Source organism: Convolutriloba macropyga, chromosome 5 (assembly GCF_964194025.1).
Source record: "Convolutriloba macropyga chromosome 5, txConMacr16.3, whole genome shotgun sequence".
NCBI classification, from domain to species: domain Eukaryota; kingdom Metazoa; phylum Xenacoelomorpha; order Acoela; family Convolutidae; genus Convolutriloba; species Convolutriloba macropyga.
In genome coordinates this window covers 8698390-8722109 of record NC_134472.1, presented here as the reverse complement: position 1 = coordinate 8722109, position 23720 = coordinate 8698390, and the positions used below count along the sequence as shown (strand labels likewise).

The following is a 23720-nucleotide window of genomic DNA, read 5'->3' as shown; positions in this document are numbered from 1 at the left end:
TCTGTCCATTAAATACTTTGAATATGAATAACTGAGACCACTAATTATCAAAAATATGTCAAACGTCTACTAAAAGCAACACGTTCAGACGAAAAAAAAAGTTCCATTAAATTTTGCAATAATGAGACATTGGACCTCTAAAAAATGAGACTAGGTAACAGATTTTAAAAAAACAAGAATGGAAAAAATCAGAAAATACATTTGTACTTTTTCGAAAAACAGAATTTCAAAGACAGAAAAACATTATCTAGCAACTAAAATCGCTAAATATATTCTTTTATTTCCCAAAAAGCCATCGAGATCAGCAATTCTTCACATTAGGTATTTCAATAGATCTTTGTTCATTGAATGAATTGAATATTAACACTAGGGACCAGCCATTATCCAGAATATGTCATACATCTATAAAAAATAAACGACACACTCAGACAAAAAAATCCAAAAAATTTTGCAAAAAAACGGAGTCCACGACTTTAAAACCGCTATCTAATCCATAGAATTGAGATATAATCAACTCAGCCTACTTTGAACAACAATAATGAGGCATTGGATTGGACTTACCAATAATGAGACTAGGTATTTGTATTTTCTCGAAAAAATAATTTCAAAGACATAAAAACATTAGCAAGCAACTAAAAATTCTGAATAGATTCTTTTATTTCTCAAAAAACCATTAACATCTGTCATTCTTTAGAATATGTCATACGTCTACAAAAAGAACGATAAATAGATAAATCGAAAATTAATTTAACCTTTTGCAAAAAACCGCTATCGAGGCCGTTAAAAATAATGAACATTGCACTAAAAATATTCGATATGTTCAGTTGTGCCCTTCCTCGACAAAAATATTTCAATTTGCAACCTGATTTTATGGAGACTAGGTAACAAGTAGACAAAAAGGAAAAGCAAACTACAAATTTAAAAAACCTGTCTGTAATTTTTTAGAACATGTGATTTGAAGCAATGAAAAATTTTAGCTGTCAATTAAAATCAATAAATAGGTTCTATAAGAAGCCGCTAATACTCGCAATTCTCCAGAATTCTTCAAACGACTACAGAAGGACAAACAACGACAAAAATAAAAACTCCATTCAATTCTTCTAGAAGACGGCGTGGATGCAGTTCCAACCATAAACTACTAATTGAAAAACTGCCTTCTTTACAAATGCCAACAACGTGGTATCTGGCCAGTCAAAAATGTGACAAAAGAAAAAGAATCTCAATGATGGGGATCCAAAAAAAATTGCGAGAACTAGGACTATCGAAACAGAAAAACCATTAACCTAAAATGTAAAAGCGCTCTAAACGTATAATTTTAGTTCATTAGAAACACGATGCAACCTGTCTTGACTGACCTTAAGCCACAAGTTTGCCAAAAAAATTCGCAAAGCTCAATAATCCATTGTTTATTTTAAAAACATGTATTTTAAAAACCAAAAATGACAAAAAGTTTTCGACTGAAAGATACATAGGTCTCCTTGAAACTCCCTGGCAATGCAATTAGACATGTCATTAAAACGGCTGATTTTAATTGTTCTTTTCTGTAATTAATGAAAAGCAAAAAATTCGAAAACGATTTGTACTCAGTCTGATTACAATCCACGGATTGTAATCAGTCGATGTTTTTTTTTACTTTAAGAAACGACGATTAGACTGAAACTGCCCTTGCTATTGACGTTTGTCTATTGAAGAACACTTAATTGTTCCGAATATCATTGATACGGATAACTTAACAAAAAAAAACAATATATCAAAAAATAGATTACGCATTTTGCATAATTATCGAGTTGAATAAGCAAAAAGCCGGCAAAATTCAAGATCACTCACAAGGAATCCACAAGTAGAGCTAGCAATCTTTGGAGTCCCCGAAAATCTGTCAGTAGTTTTTAGAAGTTTTACTCCAATATTTGTCAACAAAGTGGACTAAAAAAGCTCATTCCGTCTATTTTTGATGAAAAGGCTGAATTTAAAAAAAATAGCAAAAATTTTAGCAAAAATATTCGATCAAACAGAATTGAATAATGATTGTTGCATGACCATATGTTAGCCTTGAACAATTCCTGCAATATTAACATACCCCAAGCAACTTACAGAGTCTCATTATCTAAGTCAGAGGAAGCCTTCCAGTTTCCTGAACTAAATTGACAAATAAGAAATTAATTTCTCCGGATTTTAAAAAATAAGAATCCAATCAACATAACAATTCAACAATATATTAATCGAGAGACCCGGAGAGAACAGAGAAGGGGCAACACAGTCCACAAGATTCTGCCCTTCTAATTAACCACTTTACAACCTTCCAACAAAAAAAGAAAGAAAAAAATATAAACATTTTTGTATTTTTCCTTTTTGACACAGAAAAGGGTGCTTGTAGGTGTTTCCCCTGTAGCTACCGCCTCCCCCAACCTCCTGGCGAAAAAAATTACTCAATAAATTTTTTTTATAAAAAACTTGATGCTACGGGGGTCTTGTAGCATTTTTTTTTTCACAGAAAAGCCAACCCTATTTGGGTACTCCGTTAGCATGTAGGCATATTTATCTAAATATAAGGTACAGTTAATGAACTTTGCCAGAAATAATAGAAACCATAATAATCGATGATTTCTCTGGACAATAATTATTTTTGCCTTAGATTATTTTGTATCATAAATTCAGGTTAATTTGATTTAAAATGATACTTGGAAAATATTACATTCAATAATTTATTTGAATAAAATTTGGCTAAATAAATTATTTATAGCTGAAACAATAACTGTTTTTGAAATAGGGAGAGATAAACCATAACTATTTACTACACTCCACCAGCCTTAAACTCCATTGAGTTTATGATATCTGCTTCAAAAGTGTTAACTTTTCTCCTCTTCGAGTTCCTAATCATCTGCTGACAAGTGGTCATCTGAGAGTCCACCTTCAACTTTTATAACAATATCCACTTCTGAAGAAGGAACCACATCAGATGCCACATTGGGTTCCATTGCAATCTGTTCAACTGTTGAGTCTAAGTTTTCACTAGCAGTTTTTTTCCTTTCATTCCGGCGTTTGTGAGCCCGACTTCTATGCAAATCATTTTCCTCGACGTCAGAAGTGATGAAGAAACAGCCTTTATATTCACAAATGTAATGCTCTTTACAAAAGCCGTGCACTAATTCTCTGTGTTTCATTATATCATCGAAAGAGTAACGCTCGCTACCGTTGCACACCTTGCATACCATAGTAGTCTGGATATATTTCGGGGCGGCAACTTCGTGATTGTTCGTCAGATGGGCAAATCTTTCTAATGAATTCACGAAATTTAGTTTCCTTTTTTTCTTGGAACAAATTTTGCATGATTCAAGATGCAACTTGATGGAAAGTCCAGTCGGTATAGAGAGGTCAAAATTGCATTTTCTACATTGGGCTCGTGCTTTCATATCAACGTTGAAATAATGACGGGACTCAACTCGCGTTCTGTTCTCAGTATAAGAGAACCAATCAAAGTCGGTCGTGTTCAAAAATTGTCGGCAAAACGATCTATTTTGCGTTTGGTTCTGATGAGGTACACGATGATTCAGCGTCGAACATTCAAGATTTGCGCAGAACAAGTGCGGAAACTGTTTATGAACCACTTCAACGTGCAAAACCAAATCTTGCGCTGATTGCGTTTCAAAAATTCTCTCTTCATCACATAACAAGCATTTATACGGCACGTCTTCGGTTTTGCTTTCAAGCATATGTTCAGTTTCGTAATGTGAGTCCAACTCGTATTTGTGGAGGAACCACATATTGGGGCAAATATTGCATTTATTTCGAACATCTGGAGCATTATTATGAAAAATTTTACAAATCACGCAAACATAAACCAAGCCAAATTTTCTGACAGCCTCAGCATAAGTGTTTTTACCAACTTCAACTCTCCGGAGAGCCGGCAGTGATTCGATAGTTTGTACCTGAACACTTTTTCTTATTGTCATATCGTTGAAATCGGTTTGGGAAAATCTGTTTACAGACATCGCATAGGTATTAGTAGCAACGCTTCTATTGACCTTACCCAGACTGTTTTTCGTCTCTTCAAAAGTTTGAACTGTACACACTAGTCGATTTTTCTGAGTAGCTATTTTAGTGTTCACGCGGTTTTTTGAATTCTTTTTCTTCTTAGGGTACACTAATCCGCCATAATATTTTCTGTTCGCTTTACCAATAGCAATTGACCCGGCAGAACTTTTACTACATGGGGTGCTAACTACGGGTGATCTTTTTTCTGTAACGACAGCGGAAACGTTGATGTTCAACGAAGGCTGCTGATTATTAAGCTGAATATTTGGAGGTGCCATTCCTCCGATCGAAGGCGGCATATTGCGTGATGGCAACCAGTTTGAACCAAAATTCCTCCAGAACTCGAGTGGTGCTCTAATTGATGATGTTGGAGTGATACTAGGCGGCGCGTTTTCGGGCGTAAGCCACTCGGAACTTTCCGCTGATGTCGCGGGAGGCGGCTGTGTAGGCGGAAACGACGGAGGTGGAAAAGGTATGATAGTTTGAATAGGTGGAACTGGAATATTAAATGGCGGCAATATTTGCTGGGGACTAACAGTGGTGGAATTCTCAGGTTCATTATTAATGGAATCTTTCTGGAGAAATTGAGCACTCTGGGAACAACTATGATTGATTGAGGAAAATTTTGTAGGAAATACGAAAGGACAATCTTCGCTTTTCGCACAAATCCAATGCGATTCGCATCTTTTATGAACCAATGAGTAATGATTTATCAATAGACGGGGATTTTGAAAACTTCTCTCACATTTCATGCAACCAAACTCTCCGAACACCTTACAAGCATGTTTTTGGGCCATATGTGACATAAAATCAATTACACAGATAAAATTGGGCATTTTACAGAACACACAGCTGTATAGGAAACTTATGTCGAAAATGAAATCGCAGTTAAAGCAGCATTTCTTTTGATTGGAACCACCGAACGGATGCCGCAAATGACAAATTGTGTCGCTCCGTTCTATATGTTTGCCAACTTTTTCCAGTGAATCAGAGAGCAAAAGACAGTCAAGCGATGCCCCGCATAGATAGTGGCGATTGCATAACTCATGATTAAATTTCCTGTGGTATAAAAACCCATTTATGCTAGTTTGTCTAACTTCGCAAAAAGAGCAATTGAGATTGACAGCTCGCGGCGTTTTCTTATGTTCGTTCCAAATATGGACGACTAATTCATCAACGGATATAAACGGATCCGAATCATCTTCGCAAAAAGTGCATAAAACTAGCGTTTCTACTTTCATTATCAACCTGCACGTTTTGCATACCTTCCACTCCGGGTCAGTGACGTCATGTTGTTCAATGGTCGAAATATCAAACTGATCACATTTGTCAACGTCATCAGCTTCATTCGACTCGCGCAAAGCTACTTCCGAAGATGATCTAACTTTTGAGATCTGATCTTCTTTCTCAGATTCTACAATACTAATTTGGATTGGTTCACGGAGATTTTCAACTGAAGAAATTGAAGTTGACCTTGACTTTGGTTCAGTTTCACAGGTTGTACATTGATGTTCACCGTGGAACATCTTCATATGGAATTCCAACTCGCCGCTCGGAATGTGATCGCGGCAAATTCTGCACTGATGTTTTTCGACAATATGGTCTTGAAGGGCTTTTGGATTATTTTCTACAATTAGTTGGCTACAACCTTCAGGACATTCAATGTGATTGAATTGACACACATGGAACTCTTGAAGGTGGGCTGCTATAATTACAGAATCATTTTCGAATTCGCTATCGCAATATGGGCACACAATGACATCAGCAGAACTACTCACGTACTCATGTGCAGTAACCTGTAATCAAAATATCCCAGTAAAACAGATTGTGATTAAAAGCTTATATCTCCCTACCTGACTGTTTGCTTTTAATCTAAGTTCCGGTCACAATTTTGTTTTACGCTATTTCAAAATACGATCTTTGCCTAAGCTGGAACATGTATAGGGTTGAAAATTTAAATTAACCTAGAAAAAAAATAAAATAAAATTTGATGACACAAGTAACAAGAGGGCTCGCCTGGTGCTTTGCGTTGCACAGAAAGTTTCGACATTAACCTCGGATGACATGATACCAGGATCAGCTCAGAAGCTACAAATTTTTTTTTAAAAATATCGCTTTCAATTCCTAACGCAAATCAAAGAAGAAACGTCAAATGAATTTTTTTAACGCTTGTTTTCCCAGTTTTCAGACAAGAAATAAATAACCATTGAATATCATAAAAATCAAGTTTTTCATCTTCAACTCAGGCTTGACCTTAGCCTACGTTATTAAGGCCTCTTTAGTTGGGATGTCTTATACATAAGTGCCCTAGTCCTCAAACAGTCCGTTCCTACTATTCCTTATTATTGCTAATATCTGTTATCGAATAGATAATGCACTGGCACCAAAACTAGTATTGTCCCTTCTAAGACCTTTGTCGCTTAGACTTACCTTATGATAGAAAAACCTAGTCGGATATAGCTAATCAACCAAATTCAGGGGTGACTCAACAAAGAGTGGATAAACAAGGGGTTTGTGCATTATCCATCATGTAACGTATATAGATGTCAAACATTCGAAGGAAACGCTTGAAAAGTACTAGAAACTATGAATAAGGTGTCCATAAAGTTTTCCTCTGTTATTTCTCAATACCAGAAAAGCTGGCTCCAGACTATTTTAACAATTTTATTTTTAGGCAACTGGAATAACTTACAGGATTCCAATTTTCGCTATCGCTTTTGTTCAATTTAGACTGATTTGCTGATCATTTGATTAGAAGAACAGCTTCTGATACTAAAAACGCCATGTATTAACGCATACACTAAACAACAAATCGTTACAACAGTCTAACAGGAAAGAACAATTCTCATTCCATTTTTCTCAAAAAAGTGCAGCCAAATTTATACGATCCAAATACTTTCATCATACGGCCATCATAAAATCCTGAACACTAAGGTACTTCAAATAGCAACAAATAGTTTAGTAAAAACAATGAGACAAATTAAATGACAGAGGACATTTGCCAAAAATCAGTTTTCACTAATGACATTGGAAAGAAGGGAGCCGAAGTCATTAGGACTCCCAAATGAAACTTGGTTGGTTAAGATATAACAAATTATACTTAGGTCCGATTCTTTAAAAAAACGGCCCACAGATCAAAAACCAATGCATAAAACAATCAAAAATACACAAACAATTTTTGAAGACAAATGGATTCCCAGCCAATGCAAAACTGAGTCGAAAAATAGAATTATTAAAGAAAATTAAACAGGTCGCAAACGATACATTTCTTTAGTTAGACTAAGCTAAAGAACAACAAAAAAAACAATTCACGAAATCCAAAAACTGATCTTTTTTGTGAAAAGTAATATCAAGTCGGTAAGCTGCAGAAGTTTTTGATAACAGTTTATTACGTTCTTGTGGGTATTGTGCTGTTTGATACCGATAGGAACGAAGATTTGAAAATGACGTGTTAGAGAGCCAATGGTATCTACCATTGCTTAGAAAAAATGGCAAAACAGCTAAATAACGATGACAAGAACCAAAATTCAAAAAATCCCCAAACTTTTCGACAATTATTGAAACTACAAAAAAATCGAAATAAGAAACAGAGACAATAGAACAACAAAAGCAACTACAAGAATGGAAAAAAAACTCTAATATTTTTTGAAAAGTAATGTTAAAGTCATTAAAAACATTAGATTTCAAATTACATCAAGAAAGAAACTCTTCAAAACTTTTCATTGGGAGCCAATGATTACTTTGCGGAATCAAAACACCACGCATACAAAATTTTTTTTGCATAAAAACCAAAAAACAAAAAAAAGATCATATTGCCGCAAATGAAGACATTATTTCTCTCAAAATTTTCTTCATACACTGTTCTTTAGCAGCCCTGTAGAAGCAGAGTGAAAAAATTCAAGCCTAGAGAGTACTCGCTTCTCGATCCTTTGACTAACCTTGAGAGACCGAAATCATTCTCCAATTTGACTTCGTAACATGTACTTGAAAAAAGAAGAGATCTTAAAAAAACACCACCACAATGCAACTCAAATTCTCTAAATTTTAAAATGCCCACAATTAAAGACCACTGAGACATTTAGGATGACCAAAAAAACTGAAAAAACTTTTGGAAAACCTTCAGCAGGAGATAAAAATTGTAAAATGGCTCACTAAAATTATCTACCTCTCCCCAACCCCAAGAGTTATCATCGGTATCACTAATATAACTACTGGTAAAAAAATCTAAATCGCTTAAGAAAAACTCAAAGTTAGGTGGTTGAAATCTACATTTCAAGAGCTTTATTATAATATGCTTTTATGTAGTGCATGCATTTGTGAGGGCGCATAAGTGTGAGTGCGTGATCGTAGCAGCCAAATGTACAAGATAAAATATAACATCGGATAAGCTAATTATTCGAACTGCTTTGGGAAAAAAGAGAGAGATTTTGCAGTCTCAGCTGATTCTTTACTGCCATTTTTTCGGGGAAATTGTTATCTTGTGGTCCATAAATTTGAACAACGCAACAAAATGGCAAAAAAACCGGAACTATTAATAATACTGTCTCACTAATGACAATAAAATCCAAGAAACAATGGAGAGACGCTAAACATTCTTCTCAAAATATCTGATATAAAAACAAGTATGTAATTAATTTCGCCAGATCAGAGGACTGTGAGTTGCGCCATGAACTTTTTATTGTGTTTCGATTATTTTGTAGCATTTAGGCTATTTTAATAGTTTTCGGCTATTTTTAGGGCATTTACTGGAAAATGAACAGACGAATATTGCTCGTAGAGGTTTTGGATACCAATTTATTACGTTTGAGTTGGTATTGAGCAGTTTCTATTAAAAAAATGGCTATTAGTCAATTATTTAATTTTCGGTCATTTTCTTTAGAAATAGAACTTGTAAGCGTATTATAGCATGCCTAATGTTGAGCTTGTTTGTATTCCGTTTGTATTTGTATTGTATTATATCAAGACGTAATTGAATTTCACAATCTTTAGAACTCAATTTTTAAGTTAATCTATTTTTTTTAATTATTACACTTAAGATTTTTATTAGTTCTTCATTAAACATTAGTGTATGTCAGGTTTATCTCTGTACTTCAAGTTGATTGCAGAATTCTTTGGGCTATTTTTTCTGCGCTGTACAGATTTTTGTTACATTTCACCAATTTATTGTGACTGATCTGGGCTAGCTTAAATTTTCGCTAAGTCTACTCAATCTGCGTTTGTATTAATGCTAGTCTCTTTGCTTGTAACAATCTCAACAGGCGACATGGGTATCGATCTCGGCTATTTTTAATTAAATATGCTGCGTATGTTGCCCTTTTTGTAATGGAATTATTTGGGTTGGAACAGTTTCTGGGCTTTTCACAGCAAAACTCAAATCGTATTGTTTAGTAGCCAGCCAGTTAAAAAAAAAACAGGTTCAACGTTCAGTATTCAAATAGCAAAAATCGCAACAGAAAATCACAGATTTCGCATAACTGAACGGCAAATCTAGGCGATTATTAGCAAAAGGGAGCAAAAAAAATATATTAACCTGATGAGCAAAGAGAAACATTTCAACTGTAAACGTCATTTCGCACTGATCACATTCGTGTTTTCCTCGGGGGTACGACAACGCACAATGCGCACAATTGAAGTGATTTACTTTATTCGATTTCGTTTTATAGTTCGACAGCAATGCAAGAGATATCGCTTTTTCTGTCGAAAGGCCAGTCCATTTTTTGTCTTCTATTAATTTGGCAACATACTGCTGACTAATATAATAAAACACTTCTTTCGTAACAATTTCTGTCTCAACTTTCTCTTTGAGAAGGTTTAAAAGGTATCCAATTCGCTTTTCAGAAGTTATAGATGTTTCATTCAGACATCGGTCGTAGGTTTCTTTGTCAAGAAACTCTGGTATTTTTGCCTTTTTGGTAGCCAAGAACTCCGAGTTGTTAACGTCTAGTAGAACATGACCAGAGCTGTCTTGATATCCTGATGAACGTTGAGATAAATTCTGAGCTGCTTCAATTGGATCATTCCGTTGAATTTGGTCTGCAACTCCGTCTTGATACAAAAGCTGGTCAATTGGATAAAGTCTTTTGCGGCCTCCAGGACTGCAATCCCCCATCATTGAATCATTCAAAAACCTTAAAACAAAAATTTGATCTCAGGTGAACGACAATTTGATCCGATTCCGGAACAGAACACATTCCAAGATATATCAACGCAACTAACATATTTTAACTCGAAGAAAAGAAAAAATCTACAAAGCACATGTGAACCTAATAGAAAAAGAGTATTTAGAACTTCATAAAATACTAAGCCTACAAAAAATTGTTTCAGGTTCAGAATAATTAACGCTAATAACTCTAAATTTTTATTCATCAATTAATAATTAGTCTGAACAGAACATAACCAACTAACGTTGGTCGAATTGCTCTCAAACGGCTGACGGTTTCATTAGTCGCTGCAGTTTAGGGAAGCTCGATTTAGCTTAATTGAAGGCAGCGTGTGTCAGCTTTTGCAGAGGGGGGTGTTGTATTACGCGTGGAGGAATGAGGTGGAGGGGTGAGGCGTGGTGGAGTGAGTTGAGGGGGTAGGGAAACGAGTCAGCCGTAAGGCTCTAAGAGAACTTAATGCCTTCCGAGCGCTACCTGTTTAGCCGTTTTTTGAGAACAATTAGTCATAATGGTCAGAAGAAAAATTGGTCAAGCAAAAAATCACATAAAAAGACAACAGGACTAATATAAATGCTACAAACTTTGTTTAAGAGCAATTTAAATCGTAAACCAGTAAAATTACGTGCTTAGCAACAGTATAACAAATTGAGTGAAAACGCCAAACGTGCAGAAAAATGAATCAATGATTCGGCAATTTTGATTTGTTTCATATTGTCTATTTGCAGAATCTGAAATATCAACATATATATTGCAGTATATTTGGCCCAACGAACCACCTGGCTGAGGAAAATGTTTTATATTTATATTGTGAAAATTTTTTCATCTAGTAGAACAATCTAACGCTCAAAATTTAATTGCATTTCTTGAAAAATTTAAATTGATGTCACTCTCAAAAATCCAATGCAACATTTTTTCAATAAGGAACGAGATCTAAAACAAACGCTTCCTAAACACAGGACTGATTAACAGGAGAAATTATTCAACTCAGTAGTTACATCTAATAACTCAGCGCAAGACTTTGCGCGAAAAATTTCCCAGATTCATTAAAACTGCAAAAAGCAGAACTGATTACGGCATGAAGTTTTTTTGCTATGCATTGAGGCATCATAAGTAAATTCTTCTTTATGGACAAAAAATATTTTGAAGAAATAACTAATAGGAGTTCCATATCATTATTATAGAGGGAAACGCGAGACGGATTAACAAAATCAGTACGACATCAGCGTACGAAATAACAGTACGACATCAGCGTACGAACAAAGTGGTACAAAATAGAAACAGAAACCAACTAAAGCCGGATGAATTGCTCTCTAACGACTGGCAAGACAAGCAATTGGGAAAGGGGCATAGACTAGAAACTTTTATGGCGCAAAAACCTCTCGATAGGGTAAAGTTCGAAGCCGCGACCTCTAGGATTCTCATGGTTGACATTAACCACAATGCTAATGGCACTACGTACGGTCAACGCTCACAATCCGTTTTTTTTGCAACAGAATCTGAACACGCGCAATGAAAATCACTGAAAAAAAAACTACAAAACAAGCGTGAGAAACAAAAAATTACCCGAGAAGTAAAATCAAAAAGATGTTCTAGAGAAAAATGTCAAGCAAAAATTTTGCATAAAAAGATACACACGCTTCCATTATTTGCTTCAAACTTCTTTCAAGGTTAATTAAAAAGGGAGCAAAACTTGTTATCAAAGTCAAACTTAGCACGGTTTTTTGTCAGTTAACTGAAGTTGAAACAAGCAGGGATGCAAAGGAAATTTTCCTGTATAATTTATGGAGGGAATCTATAAAGGAATTTAATTGATTTAAACTAAGCTGCAGAAAGAAGTGAATACTGTTTAAATTCATCTTAACTGCAATGATACACGCTAATGCAGAAACAGATCGTTAGGGCACAAAACCTCTAGCAATTGGGAACTGTGAGAAGGCATTGTCGGATTTGAAAAGAGTTAAGAGTAGAAGCTAAACGCACTTTTCCTATAAATTAATGTTCCTATGAGTTCCGCATGTTCGTTCCGAGATTTAAATTGATGTACCCTTTTCTTCCTACAACCCGTCAAAAATAATGAAAAATTGACCAAAAGGCGCACAAATAAAAATTTCCTCTATGAAAAACTTTAAAATAGTTACGCTGATGCTGAATTTGTACATCGTCTCACAAACATTCTGCTGTAAACTTGGTACAAAAATGAATTAATAGGATTGAACAATCGTTGCACAGGATTATATACTAAAGTAAATGAAAAAAACCGGCACAAAAAACAATAATTTTGGAAAAGCTCACAAAATCTGACAGAAGAACTCCCACGACATAGAGTCTTCTTTTGTTTCGCAGAATATTTATCGTATGTTAAAAAAGAAACATTTATCGAGTGATATCAGATCTCTAAACCGTGTAAGACGTGACCAGGAAATCCTATCGTGAAAGATTTTTCTATTGACATTTGTTTCCTCTAAATCCTTTTAGCAGTAATTTACATGGTAAGATTTCATAGGAAATCATTAAGAACAATCATTGAGAAAATTATTAAGAACTTCACAATTTTTGTTCATTAAATCCGAAGAGGACAGAAATAATATCATTTACTACGGTCCGACAATCGTCCTCTTAGATCTATTAAGACCATTTTATGGCTACTAGCAAGAGGTTTTGTCAGAAATTTGCCTTGCACAAAATAAATCTTAAGGTCCTGCGCAATAGTAGTAATTCGGATTGGTCCTATATTTTTGGCCGCCTCATACTTTCTATATATGTTGACTTTCTATAATCTGGACTTTCTATATATGTTGGACAACTTAGCAACTTTCAATTGAACACATTTTTTTCAGAAAAAAGTTCAAGTAGACATAGAACGATATTTATATATAACAACAGAGCTTTGACATATTGTAACATCATGAACCAAATTGAACTACATTGAATACATTTTATCTCTTCTTCCACTGATATCCCCGTTTCAACAATTAATTTCTATTAATAAATTATTCAATTTCAATTAAATTAACAATTTCAACTAACTTCTGAACACTGCTTGCTGTTATGGCTAAAATATATTGCAGCGGGATTCAGCAAAAGTTAGCAAAAATCAGCTATTTTTAGCTATTAACAATTCGTCTTGAACAATTAAAATTACTACAATTAACATTGACAGGGGGTATATACAAAGTCAATGTTAATTTTTGTAATTTTAATTGTTCAAGACGAATTCAGTTATTATTTGGCTGATGAACATTTGCCAAATGCATGTCATACTCTTCCAAGTCAGAAGTTACATAGAAACATCCGTTAACTACACATATTAAATGCTCACCACTACAAAACCCGTGCACTGATTTTCTGTGGGCAATCATGTCAGCTAAGAAGTATCGCTCCGAATCGTTGCAAACTTTACAGGCGAATTTTTCCTCTAAAAAGTTTTTCGGGGGCGGAACTTCGTGCTTATTTTTCATGTGCATAACTTTTTCAAACGTGTGAATGAAAACCCGTTGCAATTTGTCCTTCTCGCACTGTCTGCATCGGTCGTTCATTCTTTGTTTAGTAGGCGTGTCAATTTTCACACTATATTCGAAATCACATTTATTACATTGTGCCCGATATTTGACATCGTAGGTATAGAACCGGAGTGACTCAACTCGGGTGCCCCCTTCAGTATGAGCAAACCAGTCGAAGTCGTAGGTGTTCAGAACTTGTCTGCAAAGCGTTGATTTATCACCACTCTGATGTTGATGAGGCACTCGATGGTTTAGAATCGTGCAATCAGCATTGACGCAAATTAAATGAGGAAATCGCTTATGTACCAATTCCACATGCATGACCAATTTTTGGGCTGATTGAGTTTGAAAACTTTGATTTTTATCGCAAAACATGCAGTTATAGAGCGTTGCGTCATTTTTTGATTCAATTTTATGCTGCGTTTCGTAATGGGCATCCAATTCGTATCTATAAAGGAACCACATATTAGGACATAAACCGCATTTGGAACGTATATCGGGGGCGTCTTTGTGATAAACATTGCAAACTAAGCAGACACGAACAGTTCCATATAGATTGAAAGCTGCCTTGTAGATATCTTTATCCGCACAAACTCTAGGAGGAATCCGTTCTTGTTTGTCTGTTTGCACGAGAGCGTTTCGTTTGCTTATCTGATTTTCAGTAGATATAACTGGCATACTTAAGCCCACAGTTTGGCTGTATTTATCTTTCTTAGCGACTTTGAACCAGTTTCTGGTGCTTTCATGATACCTATTAGTTTGCGCATGTCGAGTGCCTTCTAAAAACTGATTCCTCGGCGACCTTTCAGCTCTATCGTCCTGAATTAATGGAACAATTTCACGTAGTCCAGGCCCAATTAAAGAACTTTGGTAACCTGATCTATAACTGACAAGTTGTTCTCTCTCCTGTATTACTGCCGATACGTTTATATTTATTGAGGGTTGTTCATTCACACACTGAACATTTGGAGGTCCGCTTCTCGGATAGAAAGACGAAATGTCCCTCGATTGCAAAGGGTTGAAATTGGAACTCTGGGCACGATACGATGGTTCAGTAAACACGAGATCATCAGGGTTAAAATTGGGAGGCGGCGTCAAACCCGTACACCAATTGGAGGACCCAGCCAGGGGCTGAGGGAACTTCGTAAGCAGAAACGGAGGGGCTGAGATGGTTGTGGAACGTATTAACGACGGCGGTGCAATTTGATCATCACGCATTTCTTGATGAATACTATCAACGCATTGCTCAAGTTGAGAAACTGTGGGATTTATGTAACACTGATCTTGATGACAATTATGAATTATGGGCGGAACTTCAGAAGGAAAAACATAGTCACAATCTTCAGTTCTAGAACACATTCGATGTGACTTGCACCCTCCATGCTGCAACTTGAAATGATGAATCAAGCGATTCGGATCGTGAAAACTCTTCTCACACTTATTACAGTCAAACTGGCCGTAAACTTTGCATCTGTGTTTTTTCATTAAATGCGATAGCAACTCAGTTATACTGATAAAACCCGACATTTTACAAAACATGCAATAATATACATAACTTATTTCCACGGAAGTTTTGCACTGAAAGCAATGTTTCTGGTTTTTTAAACTTGTGAACGGGTATCGCAAATGACAAATGGTATCACGACTTTCTATATGTTTGGCTGCTTTTTCCAGCGAATCAGAGAGCAGAAGACAATTGCATGAGGCACCGCAGAGGTAATGGCGATGGCAATAGTCGTGAGACAGTTCTCTGTGAACTAAAAATCCTTTCACATTCTGAAACGTTGATTCACAAAACGAACAAACTATATGGGTAATACTCGGCTTCTTTTCGTGCACCCTCCAAATGTGCAAGATTAATTCATCCATAGAAACGAAAGGATCCGAATCGTTTTCACAAAACATGCATAGAGCTAAAAGTTCAACTTTCATTGCCATTTTGCATGTTGTACAAACTTTCCATTCCGGGGCAGTGACGTCATGAAGTTCAATAGATGACATATCAAACTGGTCGCCTTTTTGAGAATCTTTTCCAACTTGAATTCGTTCACGAGGAGCTATTTTCGCAGAGTTCAAATTTGAGGTCTGAAGGTCCTGGTTCGCAAGTTTTATACCATCGACGTCAGCTTGTTCACATTGAACAACTTCCCAAGATGTGAAATTTGAAGCCGAGTTCAGTTCAGTTTGGCCGGTTGTACCTCGAGGCTCAGAATGGAACATTTTCATATGGAAGTCATATTCGCCGATAAGAATTCTGTCACCACAAATTTGGCATTGATGTTTAGTAAATAGATGATCTTGTAAAGATTTTGGGTTGTTTTCCACAATCAACTCACTGCACCCTTCGGGGCATTCTATGTGATTGAAACGACACAAATGATAATCATGAAGGTGATTTGCTAACAGTATTGGGTCATTTTGGAACTCGTGTCCACAGAATGGACAAACAATTGTTTCATCAGCGCTGCTCACATACCCGTGCTCAGTGACCTGTTAACAACGAGAAACTCAAGCAGAGTCTAAAATTAGGTTTTCACGAAAAGAAACAACCTGAGGAACCTAGTATTCGCGGGTGAAAAATTAAAAGAGAAACCCTCTCAGGCTTCTAAATCTACTTGCGAGTTTTAACTTTATACCGTCCCGCCTTTTCTTTTCTTTGTTTTCTTCAATTTTGGCCAAGTAATACCCTTTGTGGAGAGATACAAAAAAGGCACCATTATGACGCACTTGAAAGAACAATCGATTGTTGAAATGGCATTTTCGATTTTTTTACCATCTCTCGACGAAAAATTAATTTTCAAAATTTTCAACACTTTCACTTTCCCCCTTTTCACATTTCAATTAAGCAATATGTTTATACAATAGGTACAAGCTCGTTAGAATAAGTATATGCTTTCAATTTTTCTTCTATAAGATGCGTTTTTAAAAAAATAAAGTTTTACTATTCTTTCATAGGGTTAATTAATATCACAAACTTATTTTAAAAAACAGATTTTTCGAAGTTTTTAACCGAACTGCTTTCATGCTAGGGTTCCATATAATGTTTATCGATAGCAGTTTTCTAAGCCCATTGTAATAATTAAGATTTCTTAAGTGTGGGACAAAATGAGTTGAAAATAAAGCTCAAACAAGTCATCTGAATTTTTATATAACTTGCGACAAAATTGCGATCGGAGCTATAAAAAATCAATTGTGGCCCTCTTGCGATCGGAACTTCAGACTGTCGTCAACAAAATAGTCGATGAAAAACTTCAAAAATTGAGAAAGTAATTAACGGGAAATGAAGAGATAAAGGAGTTGGGAACTGACTTGACAGTAACATCTGAGTCAAAACTCTCAACGTATAGCAACGTATAACGCGTAACAATGTCAAAATATTTGGAATACCATCAACCAATGATTCAGCTTTAAGGAGACAATGGATTTAATCTACAACTTGCCACAACCATGATTCTGCAAACTGATGAGAAAGAACTTTCTATAGATCATTGACTGCCGTCGCAAGGATCGACTGAGCCGGCGATTGTCAGGTTTACCAGGCGGACAAAGAAATCTGTACCAGTAACAAATAAAAAGTTTTAAGTAATCAACCAACTGTGTATCATGTGAAGAAGTATGAAGATGCTAGCAAAGCAACGCTCAATTGCCTTAAATTATTAAAAAGTGACAATCGGATTACTTCTGCTTGCCTCGAAAACGGCACTCTTTTCTACATTTGGATGGCAGATTATAAGATATACCGAAATCAAATTGAGAGGAGCAGAATTCCTTGACCTTGATTACTTTAACTCTATGTGTTTCAAACCAGCATACGTCTCAAACTTATGTTAACAAGATGTAAACACAGCCTTTTCGAGATTGCAAATTCCAAACAACATTGCAATCAATCTATATCCGCTCTGACTTAGTTGTTGTTCGTGTAAATGTGTGATCTCAAAAAAAATTACTTCGATTTGGAATCACTAGTTTATAGCTAAGATAGAGCTACCGATATCTATGTATCCGTGAAACCTGGGATATGTATCACCTAACTGAGGAAACCCATGCTTAAAATCTTTTTGATAACATTTTACTCAGATTTTCCAACAAAAAATAGAAAAACGAGTGGCTGCGGTGTAAGCAATCAGATTCTTAATTCAAGAAGCTTCATTGAAAAGCTGGTAGACTGTTTGATAAGGCTCTTATTACTAAACTAGGCTGCAATAAAAGAAAATTACTTTCGACTGTCATATACAACAAACTACGAGAAAACAACATAAGTTTCATTGATGAACTAGATAATATTTTAGAACCTGCAAATTAAACCTGTGTGTCGCAATTGTTTGCAGAGAACTCAATATTGACATTTTAAAGCAAAAATTGTTCTTCTTTCAAAATACGGAAACTGTATTTATCGAACTGGTTAGAGATGTGTAACCTAAAGTCCGCAAGGGAAACCGAAAACTCCTCTATGTGCCTACGTGTGTCCTCATATGTGTCCTCTGTGAACCATTTTTTCTTAGAAAAATAGAAAAACGAGTGGTTGCGGTGTAAGCAATCAGATTCTTAATTCAAGAAGCTTCATTGAAAAGCTGGTAGACTGTTTGATAAGGCTCTTATTACTAAACTAGGCTGCAATAAAAGAAAATTACTTTCGACTGTCATATACAACAAACTACGACAAAACAACATAACTTTCATTGATGAACTAGATAATATTTTAGAACCTGCAAATCAAAAACCTGTGTGTCGCAATTGTTTGCAGAGAATATTGACATTTTAAAGCAAAAATTGTTCTACTTTCAAAATACAGAAGCTGTATTTATCGAACTGGTTAGAGATGTGTAACCTAAAGTCCGCAAGGGAAACCGAAAACTCCTCTATGTGCCTACGTGTGTCCTCACATGTGTCCTCTATGTGAACAATTTTTTCTTACAGAACCTTTAGAAGCTGATGTCCTAAAAAAACAGTCTTTTTCCTATCACAACCACAATTGCTCTTCGTTCAGTGACACTAAAATTTTGAATGACTAAAAAAGTGTTCAGAAGATATCCTATTGAAAAAAATAACAACCTAATGTGTTCTAAACTTCGTTTTCAGTTTCATTAGATTTGTTTTAATCTGTCGACTTCGCCTTTTATATAGGAGAGCAATGACGCCTTAGTTCCTGGGCTTAACTGGTTTATGCCGGTTCTTATGATTTCGCTTTGTGACCGTGAACGTACTTCGTAAATTTGTAGAACCAAATCTCAATTCCATTCATTTCAAACAGAGAGTGGGGTCAGAATCTCAAATGTGAAAGTCGTACTTATGTCAAAGGAACTAAAAAAACCATAGCAGGACAAGCCCTGGATTACAAGTGAAAATATTTTCAGGGCTAAACAAAAAACTATGCCTAGAGGAAACTAAGGAAAATGGATTTGAAAAACCATTCACTAAAAAAATTGATCCAAAAAGCATAAATAGAAGTCGAACTTACCACATGTGAACAAAAAAACCGGCGAGAAAGCAAAGTTTTGGTCCAAAACTTTTCTCACTCAATTTTAAAAGTGATGCAAAACTTTACGCCGCAAAATCAGTTCCTTTTTCGCTTCATCTAGTTTTTCCGGTTTCCGCGAGACCAAAATCCCTACTCCAATTTGTCTTCAAAAATAAACGAATTGTGAATCGATCTTAAAAAAAGACAGCGCCCCAGAATAATTCAAATTTTATGAATTGTAGTAAAAAAGATATAGCTTAAAAATTAGCCTTTGAGAGGCTGACGGCGGCTATTGGTAAATATCAATCCCCTAGCAGAGTATCTTAAGGGTCGATTATAGTTCAAGTGTTTGCAGATCAAAGTCAAACTCCAACTTCGTTCATGAATTTTGAATGGGCATATAGTTTTACACTAATCTTTACACTAATCATTCAAAAATCAGAAGCTTTTTCAGGAGATTTTGAAAAAAAAATCAAATTTCGCTTATGAAACCTATAAACTCATCCATGTCCTATAAACTTATCTAAACGGTTAGTTGGCGCTTTATTATATAGCGCAATTTTATAGCGAAATTTAATGCCTAAAATAATTCAAAAACCACTAGTAATCACAAACAGAAGACCACACAAACGGAACGAGCAAAGTCGATGATATTTCTGTCCATAACATCAACCGCAAAAAAACTAGACAATATAGAGAGAACAGGACTACTCTAAAATTTGATATTATACAGAAAAAACCTTCAGCGCATTATTTTGCATCTTTCTCAACTCATCACCTTTTTCCTGTTTCGGCGTGACCAAAATACCTACTACAATTTGGCTTCAAAAATAATCAAAATGTCTGAATCGATCTTAAAAAAAGACAGCGCCACAAAACAATTTAAAATTTTTGAATTGTAGCAAAAAGGAGAGAAAGCCTTAAAAAGAACCTTTGAGAGGCTGACGGCGGCTATTATTTAAAAGAAATCAATCCCCTAACAGAGCATCTTAAGGTCAATAATAGTTCAAGTGTTTTCAGATCAAAGTCAGATCCCATCTTCGTTCATGAATTTAGAATGGACATATAGTTTTATCATTCAAAAATCAAATGTTTTTTTAAGGAAATCTCGAAAATAAATTTCAAATTCCGCTTAAGAAACCTATAAACTCATCCATCTCCTATAAACTTATCTGAACGGTTAGTTCAGCTCTTTAAAATTTTATACCAAAATTTTAGGCCATGAAAACACAAGAATTGAAAAGGGCACTGATCATTGTTTTCTTCAGACATCCAGAATTTTGACTGTTTTTTTGCGATATAGTATAAAGTAACATGATCAGAATATGGCCATAGCAAATATACAGATTTGAAATATCATTACTTAATAGTGGGTGGTGACTCACTGTGTTACTGTAATACGGGCACCAGCATATCACATGAAAATTTAAAAAATGCGTGCAACCCTGGTAAGAGAGGCAGAATTTATACATACATCGTGTAAATATTAGTCAAAAGTGCGACCAATGGAGTGCGACCAAGATACATGTTAACTTTTGTCGCAGAAGCAAAACATGAATAAATGAATAAATAGCATCAAAATACCTGGTGAGCAAACAGAAACATTTCCACAGAAAAAGTCATTTCGCATGTCTCACATTCATGTTTCCCTGGAGGATAAGACAAAGCACAATATTTACAACTAAACAGGTCCACTTTATTAGATTTGGGTGTGTAGTTTGCCAACAAAGCCAAAGATATTGCTTTCTCTGTCGAAAGACCCGTCCATTTTTTGTCTTCTATCAGTTTGGCCACATACTGCAGACTGGCCTCGAAAAACTCCTCTTTCGTCACATGGTCTATGGCAACTTGCTCTTTAAGGGCGTTTAAGAGATGACCAATTCGCTTCTCAGAAGTGATTGAATTCTCCTTCAAGCACCAATTATACGTATCATCTTTCAAATAGTCTGTTCGTTTTGCCTTCTTACGATTCAAGTAGTGAGTGTTATAAGAATCAATAAAATTCTGATCCAAACTTGATCCTCCCGGAGTGATTGACATTAGCGGTGCCATTTGATTCGTGATCTCAATTTGATCTGGAAATGAGTCAGAATCGTGAAGCTGATTGAGGGGATACAGACGTTTCCGGTTTGGCTCGTCCATCGCGAAAACATTGCCAGATCTGAAAAACCATATCCATAAACATCGTTACAAACTCCCAACATGAACTGTTGGTTGAAAAAAAATGATAGCACCTTGGATTATAATGCAAAATAATTCAAAAACTACCAGCAATCACAAACAGCAGACCACACAAACGGAAAAAAAACATAATCGATGATATTTCTGTCCATCATAGCGACTGCAACGAAACTAGACAAGAGAGAGAGAGAGAGAGAGAGAGAGAGAGAGAGAGAGAGAGAGAGAGAGAGAGAGAGAGAGCGAGAGAGAGAGAGAGAGAGAGAGAGAGAGAGAGAACAGGAGTACTCTTACACTTGACACTGTACAGAGAACAATAACCTTCAGCCCATTATTTTGCATCTTTCTCAACTCATCACCTACAACATAGAAATATTACACGGAAAAATTTTTATTCAAAAGCTTGACCTCATTACGAAAGATTTATCAAAAATGTAAATTGAATGTTTAGGTTTGCAAACCTGCAAAAAGGAGAAATTACACAGATATATCGTTTTCTAAAAAGACCATACTGCTCTTAGAATTCTTGATTGATATTTTAACGTAAATATTGTATGCAAATTTTATTATTGTATGCTTGATGAAGCTGTAAAATACAACTTAAAAAAACAGACTGTCGTGATCCCAGGAATAACAAGCACTTGGGGAAAATATAAGCATGGTTAAATCTTAAGCGTACAACTGTCGAATAATTAATAAAGGAGAATTTAATATTCCTACCTTCATTTAGGAATATGACAAAACTCGATTAAGATAAATGCCGTCTTTAATCGTCACTTTGTATTGAGCAGCTATTTAAACTTGTTTGATTTAGGCTATTATGAGCCTATTTTTCATAATTTCGAGGAAATAGTTGTCCAGTTTTGCCTCAAGTTTCTCAATACAACCTAATTATTACGAAATTATTACATAATTGCACAAAAGCGGGCAGATTGTCAAAAAAGTAGTTGCAATACCTGTGAAGACCTGAAGTCTAAAAATTGCAAAAAACCGAAGATTTTGCATTTTGCAAAAAACTAACTGCTGATTCTTATTTTATATATTTATATATTTATATTTATATATATTTATTTTATTTATATTTATATTTTATTTATATATTTATAGATTTATTTAGAAGAAATTGTATAACTTATATGTCGTCTATTAACTGCCCTTAAACAGCCTTCAATTAGAATGACATGAACTCAGTCGACCTTATCATCTTCAATTAAAGCAAGAAAAAGTCTCTTTGAGAGTGTGGCAAGTAATTTGTCAGAGTCAAGTAAGACCAAAAATTTCTCACAAAAATGAATTTCAAAAAATAGCTCAAATAAATTTGAAAAATGAGTCACGCGCGCCCTTTAGTCAAATTTAATTAATGAAAGAATGTAAGAAAGCAGATTTAATGTGAGTGTGACGCCTAATAGTCGTGAGAAAAATCTCTACAGAAAAACTTGAGTAGTGAATTAAAATCCAAAGAAATGAATAATCAAAAAACCTGCCTAGGAACATTTTCAGAGAAACTAGTCTGATTGTCAACAGAGCACATAACCCCATAAAAACATCTGGACGGAAAAACAAAATGGAAAAAGATAGCTCTTTTCCCATTTTTGGACGTGAAAGACAATAAATACGGACTATGTGCTGGAATCTTTAAGCACAATACTATTTAAGATTAAAAAGCACATGAGTTCCTTTATTATTTACACTAACTGACAGAATGCCAACAAACTCTATATAAGCATATGGAGTTGGAAACAAACTCTATATAAGCATGGCAACTATTAGCAGCAAAAACATTACACTGATCAAATTGTGGCGCAATAAAAAGCAGAAAAAATCCGACAACTGAGCGCAAAACTAAAAGAACCACTACACAATTATACTGAAACACATATTAAAAGTAGCAAAATACAATTAAACACCAACTGAAAAGTTTCAAAGGCTCAATTTGGATTCTCTCCTGTCATCACTGAGATATGCCTCGACGAAAAAAGAACAAAAGTGGGTCAATTTGAAAAAAAAAATTAAACAGTCGAAAATAATTAGTTGTCAACAGAAAACATAAGGCAGGTTAATCTATGGTTAATCAAAAACCAATGAGATCTCTCATTACTAAGACTAAGTGATAGTGGCAAAAACTACAAAACAGCAACAATATAGTTGAACAAAAATCACTAACAGAGTGTCAAGATCAAACTGCAAACATCAAATATCTTATTAGAAACCCAATGGAATTTGTCATTAAAGCAATTACTTTAAAATACAACAAAGAAGTCAAAGATAACAAAGAAACCAGAACTGATAAGAAACCATTAATTGAGCAGTTAAAAACAAAGCAAATAGGCACTATTAGAACACGTGTATCGCCTTTAGTAGCATTCGCCAAAAAGTGAAAACAGCAGTAAA

General features: G+C 35.2%; 3 protein-coding genes across 4 annotated transcripts in view; all 3 read right to left on the bottom strand.

The window, feature by feature from the left end:
• LOC142339107 (uncharacterized) overlaps positions 1–23720 on the bottom strand; it is a 382233-nt gene that overhangs the window by 25573 nt on the left and 332940 nt on the right. The window lies entirely within an intron of this gene.
• LOC142339104 (uncharacterized) lies at positions 2676–10156 on the bottom strand. The gene is made up of 2 exons (XM_075388834.1): positions 9563–10156; positions 2676–5828 (listed from the first exon to the last, which is right to left on the bottom strand). The coding sequence occupies exons 1-2, from the start codon at positions 10142–10144 to the stop codon at positions 2871–2873; spliced, it is 3540 nt and encodes a 1179-aa protein (XP_075244949.1). The 5' UTR covers positions 10145–10156; the 3' UTR covers positions 2676–2870.
• LOC142339103 (uncharacterized) lies at positions 12994–21308 on the bottom strand. Its single transcript, XM_075388832.1, has 2 exons — positions 20736–21308; positions 12994–16183 (listed from the first exon to the last, which is right to left on the bottom strand). Exons 1-2 carry the CDS (start codon positions 21291–21293, stop codon positions 13409–13411), a joined length of 3333 nt encoding a protein of 1110 aa, XP_075244947.1. The 5' UTR covers positions 21294–21308; the 3' UTR covers positions 12994–13408.

Excerpts from the sequence above, each read along its gene's own strand:
- LOC142339104 (XM_075388834.1), bottom strand. The coding sequence starts at position 10,144 with ATGATGGGGGATTGCAGTCCTGGAGGCCGCAAAAGACTTTATCCAATT. Across the intron at positions 5,829-9,562 it reads TGTTTCTCTTTGCTCATCAG|GTTACTGCACATGAGTACGT; the intron begins GTTAATATATTT and ends TTTTGATTACAG.
- LOC142339103 (XM_075388832.1), bottom strand. The coding sequence starts at position 21,293 with ATGGACGAGCCAAACCGGAAACGTCTGTATCCCCTCAATCAGCTTCAC. Across the intron at positions 16,184-20,735 it reads TGTTTCTGTTTGCTCACCAG|GTCACTGAGCACGGGTATGT; the intron begins GTATTTTGATGC and ends CGTTGTTAACAG.